General features: G+C 51.8%; 1 protein-coding gene across 1 annotated transcript in view; it reads left to right on the top strand.

Moving 5' to 3' along the window:
* MYH7 (myosin heavy chain 7) overlaps positions 1-11193 on the top strand; it is a 21322-nt gene that overhangs the window by 6444 nt on the left and 3685 nt on the right. Inside the window, exons 15-32 of the mRNA XM_029952197.1 lie at positions 27-197; positions 762-1071; positions 1352-1419; positions 1774-1861; positions 2699-2816; positions 2952-3075; positions 3342-3478; positions 3700-3955; positions 4571-4813; positions 4963-5139; positions 5952-6097; positions 7201-7291; positions 8003-8392; positions 8603-8729; positions 8935-9053; positions 9995-10191; positions 10754-10937; positions 11113-11178. Of these exons, the coding sequence (XP_029808057.1) occupies positions 27-197; positions 762-1071; positions 1352-1419; positions 1774-1861; positions 2699-2816; positions 2952-3075; positions 3342-3478; positions 3700-3955; positions 4571-4813; positions 4963-5139; positions 5952-6097; positions 7201-7291; positions 8003-8392; positions 8603-8729; positions 8935-9053; positions 9995-10191; positions 10754-10937; positions 11113-11178 (3012 nt within the window). The remainder of the gene's footprint in view (positions 1-26; positions 198-761; positions 1072-1351; positions 1420-1773; positions 1862-2698; positions 2817-2951; positions 3076-3341; positions 3479-3699; positions 3956-4570; positions 4814-4962; positions 5140-5951; positions 6098-7200; positions 7292-8002; positions 8393-8602; positions 8730-8934; positions 9054-9994; positions 10192-10753; positions 10938-11112; positions 11179-11193) is intronic.

An 11193-nucleotide genomic window follows, 5' to 3' on the forward strand; every position in this document is an offset into this window, starting at 1 on the left:
ACCTGCTCCTCCCTTGCCCCCTTCAGTTCAATAGCTTTGAGCAGCTGTGCATCAACTTCACCAACGAGAAGCTGCAGCAGTTCTTCAACCACCACATGTTCGTGCTGGAGCAGGAGGAGTACAAGAAGGAAGGCATTGAGTGGGAGTTCATTGACTTTGGCATGGACCTGCAGGCCTGCATCGACCTCATTGAGAAGGTGCTGCCTCCACCTGCTGCCTGAACTGCCCACTCACACCCTACATGAATGCCCCAAACAAAATGGTAGTCCCTGTCTCCACTGGGGAACATGATCTCGATCCCAGGCCCCAGTTTTCAGACTCCTGTGTTGTCCTGACCACCCAGGACAGGGTGGCACAGGAGAGCCGAGGTCCCAGAGGCTTGAGAATGGACATAGGGAAGACAGGCAGCTCCAGGAAAGCCTCCCATACCAGTGTGTTTAACAGCTCTGGTTTAACATGGTTTGAGCACACGGCATGGAAAAACAATGTACCTGTTTTCAAACCCAATATCTCAGGGATATGGGCAATGAAGTGGTATGTAAAGCACCTATAGTATTCACATTCCCAGACTTTCATAAAAGTCCCTCTGAAATCACAAAATCTTCCACCTTGGGAAAGCTTGAACAACTACAAGTTGGTAAAATAACTTGATATCCTAATACCCAAAAGAGGCATCACCATAAGCAAATATTGACCTTAGAGTAGGATCCATCTGCATCTGCATGAAGCATATTCAGTGATGCTTTCCCTGTTACCCTCAGCCCATGGGCATCATGTCCATCCTGGAAGAGGAGTGCATGTTCCCCAAGGCCACTGACATGACCTTCAAGGCCAAGCTGTATGACAACCACCTGGGCAAGTCCAACAATTTCCAGAAGCCACGCAATATCAAGGGAAAGCAGGAAGCCCACTTCTCCCTGATCCACTATGCCGGCACTGTGGACTACAACATCATAGGCTGGCTGCAGAAGAACAAAGACCCACTCAACGAGACTGTGGTCGGCTTGTACCAGAAGTCCTCCCTCAAGCTGCTCAGTAACCTGTTCGCCAACTATGCAGGGGCTGATGCACGTAAGTAGAGACTGGGACCTTGGGGACTACAGAGCAGGGTTTCTGCCATGGTTCTGAGACAGGTTCATTGCATGTACCTTGACTTTTGTGTCAAATTTGCCCCAAGGCTTACAGGATCAGTGAGATAAAATGGGGGTGGAGAAGCTGAGCCTTTCATAGTGAAGGCCCTCAAGTGGTAGCCAAATGCCTGCGAAGACATAGAGAGTCTATGATTGTCCACCCCCCACCCTGGCCTCCCATATGGCCACTCCAGCCCCTTTTCTTGACTCTCCTTCCACAGCTGTTGATAAGGGCAAAGGCAAAGCCAAGAAAGGCTCATCCTTTCAGACTGTGTCAGCTCTGCACAGGGTGAGTGTGTAAGCCCAGCCCCCACTCAGCTAGTCTCCCCAGCACACACCAGCCCTGCTTCTTCCTGCTTTTCCATCTCCAACTCCCCTGTCTCCTCCTTCCCTTGTGACTCCTTTCCTTCCTTATCTTTCTTTCTCTCCATTCTCTCCCCCTCCAGGGGCTGCCCTCTTCTCTCCTCCTCTCCCATCTCACTCTCTCCCTTTCCCTCTGGCCTCAGGCTCTCCCCTCCTCCATGTCCTCCTCAGCATTCCTTCATTCTCTCCATCTCTCTTTCTCTTCCCTCCTCTTCTCTCCCTTCCCTACTTCCCTCTCTTTCACTTGCATTACTTATCCCTCCTGCTCTTTGGGCCACAGGAAAATCTGAACAAGCTGATGACCAACTTGCGCTCTACACATCCCCACTTTGTGCGTTGCATCATCCCCAATGAGACAAAGTCTCCAGGTAAGCCCCAGAACTTGCCACTGCTGGCCACATGCCCCAGGGACAGAGCCGAGCCTCCTAAGCCATCTCCTAATCCCCCACCATGGTAGTTTCCAAATGACACTCTCCTCCCATCCCCCACAAGATAGCAAACTACTCTGACCCACCTCCATTTCCTTGCATTTGCAGTGTGACTTAGGGGGTCACATAAGGCACTTTCATGGGCATCACCTCATGGCATGCAGCCCCCAGTGAGACATTTAGTGATTGCTTATCCTTTTTTGACTGATTAGGAGTTGGAGGCTCAGGGGCCTGGATTCAAGGCTTGGCTGGCTCTGCTCTGGTCAGCTTAGTGACCTTGGTGAAGTCCCTTAAACTCTCTGGGCTTTACTCCTCTGGGCTTAATTTCTTCTCTAGAAAATGAGATATATCTACTCTGGCTACCATCTATGATAATAAACACAATATAAAATATGTAATGTGAAAGTCTTTTGGTTACTCTTAAGAGTATAGTTAGGAAGGGGTGCTTGGGTGGCTCAGTTGGTTAAGCATCTGACTTTGGCTCAGGTTGTAATCTCGTGGTCTGTGAGTTTGAGACCTTCATCTCCCCTGCTTTCACTCTGTCTCTCTCTCTCTCTCTCTACCTCTCTCAGAAAAATAAAACACGAAAAAGTTGTTTTAATTTAAAAAAAAAAGAGTATAGCTAGGAACAAAATGAAAAAAAAAAACCACTTTTTCATTATTAAGTGAATTGCTAAGGTTATGGGCTAGTGAGTGGCAGAGCCAGAATCAGAGCCCAGAACTTATGGCTTAATCCAGTACTCTCTTTACACCTTCCTCCTACATCTCCTGCTGCAGGGGTGATAGACAACCCCCTGGTCATGCACCAGCTGCGCTGTAATGGCGTGCTGGAGGGCATCCGCATCTGCAGGAAGGGATTCCCCAACCGAATCCTCTACGGGGACTTCCGGCAGAGGTGGGTACTGGGTGTCCCAGAGCTCAGGGAACAGGGGGAACCTGGTGTGGAGAGGAGGCCACAGGGGGTCCTGAATGCTGTGGGCAGAACAGGTTAGTGCAAAATATGGGTGACTCTGGACACCTCCCTCTCTAGGTACCGCATCCTGAATCCAGCAGCCATCCCTGAGGGCCAGTTCATTGACAGCAGGAAAGGGGCAGAGAAGCTGCTGGGCTCCCTGGACATTGACCACAACCAGTACAAGTTCGGCCACACTAAGGTGAGGAAAGGGAGGAGACAAGGTGGTTACATAAAGACCTCTCTCATCCTTTGGCTCCTTACCTCGTACCTCCTTCCGTTTGATCAATTATCTTAGGACCATCTCTGAACGGCATGCTCCCTTCTCCCTGGACCCTCCAGCACCAACCCCTGTCCCAGCTCCAGCTGCCACTGACCTCTTCCCTCCAGTTCTTTCTTAGGGTGTCACCCTCCTTAAGAGAATCCTCTCTTCTTTTCCCTCCTGGCCCACCCACCCCTCAACCACAGGTGTTCTTCAAGGCTGGGCTGCTGGGGCTGCTGGAGGAGATGCGTGACGAGAGGCTGAGCCGCATCATCACCCGCATCCAGGCCCAGTCCCGGGGTGTGCTCTCCAGAATGGAGTACAAGAAGCTGCTGGAACGCAGGTGAGAGCTTCAGACGGAGGCTCCTGGCCAGGGGCAGTGTCAGGAGAAAGCTCACTGAGACTTCAAACAAGCAGACCAGCAGGAGGGCTCCTATGTACCCAGGGTGGGCTTCACGGCAAGAGAAGCATAGAGGAAGGAAAGGCCATTACTTAGGAGTCAGGGCCTTAGGACAGGAAGGAGAGAGGGGACTCTCTCACCACCCTCTTGCTGGGCCCCTGCAGAGACTCCCTGCTGATAATCCAGTGGAACATTCGGGCCTTCATGGGGGTCAAGAACTGGCCCTGGATGAAGCTCTACTTCAAGATCAAGCCACTGCTGAAGAGCGCAGAAACAGAGAAGGAGATGGCCACCATGAAGGAGGAGTTTGCACGCATCAAAGAGGCGCTGGAAAAGTCAGAGGCTCGCCGCAAGGAGCTGGAGGAGAAGATGGTGTCCCTGCTGCAGGAGAAGAACGACCTCCAGCTCCAAGTGCAGGCGGTGAGGCTCCTGGGCCTCTGCTGGCCTGCCTCCCCTGTTCAGCTGACACCTCCCACACACCCAGCACCTCCCCACCTAGGACTCAGCTTCTCCTCTCATAGGCACAGGATTCTGTAATCAATACACCAAAGACTTCCAAGGAGGTCCCTCCAGAGAACAAAAGGGAAGGAGGAAGGAACTACCTTTTAAAAACATTGACTTTCCACCTAGGTTCAGTCTGGATCCACAGCTTAATAATTTTGTGACACTGGGCAAACCACACATTACCTTTGAGTTTCAATGACCTCATCTCTGGACAAGGGTTAAAGCTGCCCATCTCACTAGGCTGTATATATGTAAAGTACATCAGCAAATGCAATTTCTTCCCTTCAGTAGAGTAGACCAGAGGAAGAAGGCCAAGTAAAGAGACTTCTGATTCCCTTCCTCTCTAATTCCATCCCTCAATATTCCCATCATATTGTCCTGAAATTCTTCCCTTCCTCAACCTTCTGAGGTTTTCAGCTGGGATATCCTGGAGCCCCCCACCTACAGTGAAGGCTGAGCCTCTCCCTCCCTTCACCTGTTAGGGCAACGACCCCACCCACTGAGCAGCCTCCCCTCTGTGTCTGTCCTCAGGAACAAGACAACCTGGCTGATGCAGAGGAGCGCTGCGACCAGCTGATCAAGAACAAGATCCAGCTGGAGGCCAAGGTGAAGGAGATGACAGAGAGGCTGGAGGACGAGGAGGAGATGAATGCAGAGCTCACTGCCAAGAAGCGCAAGCTGGAAGATGAGTGCTCTGAGCTCAAAAGGGACATTGATGACCTGGAGCTGACGCTGGCCAAGGTGGAGAAAGAGAAGCATGCAACAGAGAACAAGGTGAGGGCAGCTCCTTCTGGCTCCAGCCCAGGTCTCTTCAGGATTCCTAGACCATAAGGTGGTCCTAGTCCTTGGCATTGGACATCCCCATAGATGTCTCCAGGCTGGTGACCTGTGACCCTAAAGAGGATGGTGGTCTTGGTTGGCAGGTGAAGAACCTGACAGAAGAGATGGCTGGGCTAGATGAGATCATCGCCAAGCTGACCAAGGAAAAGAAGGCTCTGCAAGAGGCCCACCAGCAAGCCCTAGATGACCTTCAGGCCGAGGAGGACAAGGTCAACACCCTGACCAAGGCCAAAGTCAAGCTGGAGCAACAGGTGGACGATGTAAGTAGATTGTCACAGGCCCTAGGTATACCATGTCTGTGTCCATGTGTGTTTGTGTGTGTATATGTTTAGAGGAATGAGATTGGAGAGTGTTCCCTCCCCTGATCACTTTCTAAGAGGGAGCTGGGAAACAGAAAAGGGGAAAGGGATCAATTATGAGTTATGTATCTCATCCTACTGATATGATCAACATTTCTTAGGAGTCCCCATCCCTGGAGTGATGGGCTTCCTTTTTTCAATTTAGGTTCAAGCTTTTATATCTCTGCCTTCAACCATAGGATTTAGAGAGTTATCATATAAAAACATGATACATTCTTTGGGAACTTTGTGAGGCTCCTCAAGAAGGATCTTTGTACCTCTAATATTTTAGGCAGGATCTGGTCCTCAGTGATCATTGTTTTGTAGACAGTTCTTTGTGCATATGTCCATGGGATCATTTATCACCCTCTGGTATCATTATTGAAGTCTCTGTCTCAGCTATAAGACCAAAAGCAACCTTTAGGTAGAACCTGGATTTATTCAGTGTTGTGTCTAAAGTGCCTGGCATAGGACTGTAGGAGCTTATGGGATGCTGAATGAATGAAGGCAGCTTTGGGGTTTCACCATATAGCTATTCATTAAATCATTTATCAAATGGTTACTGAGCATCCCTCTATACCAGGCACTCTCCCAGTCCTCTTGCCCTCTCTGGGGAAGCTTTTCTGAGTCCTGGACATTTCTTAGGATTCCCCATCCCTGGAGTGACTGAGCTTCCAAATCACTAAATCAGGATGATTGGTCTTACGGGGCACACTGGTCCTTCTCTCCACCAGCTGGAGGGGTCCCTGGAGCAGGAGAAGAAGGTGCGCATGGACCTGGAGAGAGCAAAGAGGAAGCTGGAGGGTGACCTGAAGCTGACCCAGGAGAGCATCATGGACCTGGAGAATGACAAGCAGCAGCTGGACGAGAAGCTGAAAAAGTAGTGTGCTCCCCTCCCTGGTGCCCTTCCTCCCCCTCAGCTCAGGGGCCTGTTTTGCCCATGACATTACATGCTGCCCCAAGATGCTCATTCTCAGAGGCCAAAGCCCATGCAGCCTCCATCAGTAGCTGGAGACAGAGGCTTCCAGGAAGAGGGCTCTCCTCCCCCAGACACATGTAGTGGGGTCCCATAGTCCTCCTTGGCAAAAACTTGAACTTGGATCCCTCAAGCCTCTTCTTCCTGTTGAACAGTGAAAAAGGATAGAAAATAACAGCTCTCCCCCTTCTTCACACAAGTTTCTTTGGAGACCAGTTGCTTAACACTGATGAAGGCTCCACACAAAAGCCTCTCAGGAAAGGCTTTTCAGGTCCTTCGTGGAGAACCTGGAGGACCACAGAGAAGCAGGTCAGCTGCCACACTTGAGCAGTTCAGGGTCCCATGAACTTGTGGATCCAATCCTTATTGCAAGTCCTACTAAAATGTATAGATCTACTTTCCAAACTTGGGAAACTGAGCCTGCGGGATATATTTGGACAATCAAGGATCTTATGGTGCTTTAGAGTCAGGATTTTGAAAGGTTCTTAGAATTATCATGAATACATACTCATTGGGCTTACATCTGTCCAGGGATCTTCACACTTCTCTAGACGTGCTGTTTGTTGAATGAACAAATGACTATATGATCGCATAGACTCTCAAACCACCGTCTAAGGATGGTATTTTGAGGCCCACTTTACCAAAGCAGAAACGAAGGCTCAGAAAGGTTAACCAAAGTGTCTAAAGTAATAGTAACAGAATTAAAGCCATCAGAGCGAAAGGGGCCTTTGAAACCATCTCATTCAATGCCCTCATTCTACAGGACCACAAAGGGGAAGTCCCACAGAACCCAAGTCTTGTCACTCCACCTTTGGTGCTCTGCCAATTACATTTCTTGTTGGACTTCAGCCCTTCAGCATGTGTTACATTTTCAGGGGCCCTATATCAGCCCAGACCCTATTTTTTTTTTAGTGAAATCCTGCTCTTTCTATTACCATTTCCAACCACTGGTGGGCCTTCCAGGTGCCCAACCAATCTTCTTACCTTACCTCCCCCCTTCTCCACAGGAAGGACTTTGAACTGAATGCCCTCAATGCGAGGATTGAGGATGAGCAGGCCCTGGGCAGCCAGTTGCAGAAGAAGCTCAAAGAGCTTCAGGTGAGGTGTGGGATGCCTGGGCTGGCTGTCAGCCCCCCCTCCCCAACCCCCTCTCCCAGGATGTCCTCCCCTAGCATTACAAGCACTTGCTATGTGTCCATGAAGGGAGATGCTGAGCTACCACAGCATACCCATGAAGCACTCCTTGGAGAGGCTGAGTGATCCAAGGATGACATAGGAGGAGACCTTGAAAAGGTCACAGGTGTAGGGGACAGAAATCCTGGCTTCTTGTCTCAGCTCTGGCTTAGCTGGCGACTGTGGGGAACTCATTACAGATCTGAGTCTCTGTATCTCCCCTGTTAACAATGGCTTTGGTCCCTTTAGCCCTGAAAGTCTGTGACTTCTGTTCTTACCCTAGAGCAGACACCATTTTGGTCTTTAGATAAACAGAGCTCTCTCATTCTACACTTTTAATAGTTTTGCTCCTAAACTGCTTAAAATATCCCTAGAAGATAAGTCTCTTTGTCCCTCTTAAAGAGTAAGCTTCAACGCTTTTCCTTCCAACAGACAGTGTGTGATGTTCAGGCCTGTAGGAGGGCTAGCTCAGCTGTCCAAAGCATCTTCCCCAAATCCTTTATTTCCACTTCTCTGGGGTAGAACTGAACTGACTTGCTGTTCCAGACAGGCCAGGAGTGGTCTAGAACCCTGGGGTGGGGGCTCTGCTGGAGGACTGCAGGCAGTGGCTCTGAGCTCTCTGTGTCCCGGGTCCAGGCTCGCATTGAGGAGTTGGAGGAGGAACTGGAGGCTGAACGCACCGCCAGGGCCAAGGTGGAGAAGCTGCGCTCAGACCTGTCCAGAGAGCTGGAGGAGATCAGCGAGCGGCTGGAAGAGGCTGGCGGGGCCACATCCGTGCAGATCGAGATGAACAAGAAGCGCGAGGCTGAGTTCCAGAAGATGAGGCGGGATCTGGAGGAGGCCACACTGCAGCACGAGGCCACGGCGGCGGCCCTGCGCAAGAAGCACGCCGACAGCGTGGCCGAGCTGGGTGAGCAGATCGACAACCTGCAGCGTGTGAAGCAGAAGCTGGAGAAGGAGAAGAGTGAGTTCAAGCTGGAGCTGGATGATGTCACCTCCAACATGGAGCAGATCATCAAGGCCAAGGTGCCCGCTCACCCTCCTTTGCACCCAATTCCCTCCATCCACCTCCACTTCCTGTGCATGTCTCCTCTCTTCTCTGATGGTCCAATTTCCCACTTCCCTTCTTCCACCACGTTCTCCCATCCTCTCTCTTCCATGCCCCTCCTCTTCACTTCTATAAATGCACCCCTTACAACCCTTCATCCACCATATCCACTCTCCTTCATTTCTCAGGCTAACCTGGAAAAGATGTGCCGGACCCTGGAAGATCAGATGAATGAGCACCGAAGCAAAGCTGAGGAGACCCAGCGTTCCGTCAACGATCTTACCAGCCAGCGGGCAAAGCTGCAGACCGAGAATGGTAAGCCCTCCTCCATCTCCCCCCACTTCTTAAGCCACCCAGCCTTGGGGAGACACTCACATACATGTACACATACACACACACACACACACACACACACACACACACACCTCCAGAGAATGGGGCCTAATGGTTAGGGGAGGGGTTGGGAAGAGAGAGAGGTGGCTGACCTTCCAGAGTTGAGTATGCCTTGGTTATTCTCCAGGTGAGCTGTCCCGGCAGCTGGATGAAAAGGAGGCACTGATCTCTCAGCTGACCCGAGGCAAGCTCACCTACACCCAGCAGCTAGAGGACCTCAAGAGGCAGCTGGAGGAGGAAGTTAAGGTGAGGCCTAGACTCAGGCCACTTGGTCTAGGCAAGAAGCAAGCAGGTTCCAAGAATGAGGCTTGCTGTTTTTCCATTGTTTCAGTGTAACCATTATCTCCCAATAATAGCCCAGAGCCTACCACATGCTTCCTAAATCTATTGCCCAGGCTGAGGCCCTCTGCCTTTCTGCTGCCATCTCTGGAGGGAGAGGGGCATGGGGTAAAGGGTGCCTGGGTTGGGGAAAGTGAGGTGGTGGAGAAGAGGAAAAACTAGGGAGGAATGACTGCCTTGGCTGGGCACAAGTATGGGATGCAGGAACTGTACAAATAGGTCCTGGGATTAGCAGGGTAGTCTGAAAACTAGGGAAAGAAACTAGGGACGCCTGGGTGGCTCAGTCAGTTAAACATCCGACTTTAGCTCAGGTCATGATCTTGTGATTTGTGGATTTGAGCCCTGCGTCAGGCTCTGTGCTGACAGATCAGAGCCTGGAGCCTGTTTCAGATTCTGTGTCTCCCTTTCTCTCTGCTCCTCCATCACTCGTACTCTGTCTGTCTCTCTCTCAAAAATAAACATTTTAAAAAAATTTAAAGAAAAAGGGTGGGAGAGAATATGACCTTTTAAAAAGGCCAGGGCTTCAATCCTAACCTGCCCCTTAGAGTTCAGTAATCTTGGGGGAGCCACCTAGCCTCTCTGAGCCCCAGTAAACGGGGACGAGGTCGATAATGCCTGCTGCAGTGAGGGGCAAGGAGTGGTGGGCATGACCTATTGTATAAACTGTACAATGCTATATGGACACACTTTGTTATTAGTCCTCAGTAGACTGTTTTGGGTCCACGGGGGATTTAGAGATAGGTGAGGTTCTGGGGAGGATGGAGAAAGTAGGGTGAGCACGTGGGCGCAGACCGGGGTTGTACTCTGGAGAAAGCTGAGCCCGCCTCCCGGTGCCCACCCCTCCCCAGGCAAAGAACGCCCTGGCCCACGCGCTGCAGTCAGCCCGGCATGACTGTGACCTGCTGCGGGAGCAGTACGAGGAGGAGACCGAGGCCAAGGCTGAGTTGCAGCGTGTCCTGTCCAAGGCCAACTCAGAGGTGGCCCAGTGGAGGACCAAATATGAGACAGATGCCATCCAGAGGACTGAGGAGCTTGAAGAAGCCAAGTGAGTCATGGGCAGCCTGCCTCTCGCTGAGGCCACTCGGCAGGCAGGACACAAACCCCGCCCAAACCTGGGAAGACTCTGTACCTCAGGATGGAAGTTTGACCAGGTTTTGACAACACAGGAGAACCCTTTCTGGGGGGCCCCACTTCTTTCTCCTCTCAGGGAAGCTTTTTGCTCGCGTTATGTTTCTCATCCGAATATAAGACGAACAAAAGGTTTGTCTGAGGGCAGAGTGCTTCCACCTGGGGCAATGTACTTGGGTGGGGGGGTGCTGCAGAAGCCCATGCATCCTCCATGTTTGCAGCCTAGAGGCTGGCCCAGGGTCAGAGGAGGCCTCCTGGAAGGTCCTCTTGGGTTCTTTGGGTCTTTACAACCTGCCACCAAGACCTTCTACCTGCCCGGTTCTCAGCCCCCTAGGGCCTAACCTCAGCTTCTCCAACAACGCTTCTGAATTTTCAAGGATTGCTTTCTAGAACACTCATGTTGTCTCCCCTTGTCCAAATCTACACCCTCCATCCACCCCACCCTCTCCCATCTCCCATACCCCAACTGCCCTGGGCAGGAAGAAGCTGGCCCAGAGGCTGCAGGATGCCGAGGAGGCCGTGGAGGCCGTCAATGCCAAGTGCTCGTCCCTGGAGAAGACCAAGCACCGGCTGCAGAATGAGATCGAGGACCTGATGGTGGACGTGGAGCGCTCCAATGCAGCCGCTGCAGCCCTGGACAAGAAGCAGAGGAACTTCGACAAGGTGAGCCTGGGCTGGGGCCCACAGCCAGGGGCTGAGCAGGGAGGTCAGCGTCACCACGAAGACTGGGACCTCCTCCCTGAGAACAGGGGAGGAGGCTGAGCCCAGTCCAGGGGCCTGGGCAGGCCCTGGAGAGGGGCTGGGGCTGGGGGCCATGCAGTGAGCCAGGTCCCCACAGATCCTGGCCGAGTGGAAGCAGAAGTATGAGGAGTCGCAGTCAGAGCTGGAGTCCTCGCAGAAGGAGGCGCGCTCCCTCAGC

Source organism: Suricata suricatta, chromosome 9, assembly GCF_006229205.1.
Source record: "Suricata suricatta isolate VVHF042 chromosome 9, meerkat_22Aug2017_6uvM2_HiC, whole genome shotgun sequence".
In the NCBI taxonomy this organism is placed as follows: Eukaryota; Metazoa; Chordata; class Mammalia; order Carnivora; family Herpestidae; genus Suricata; species Suricata suricatta.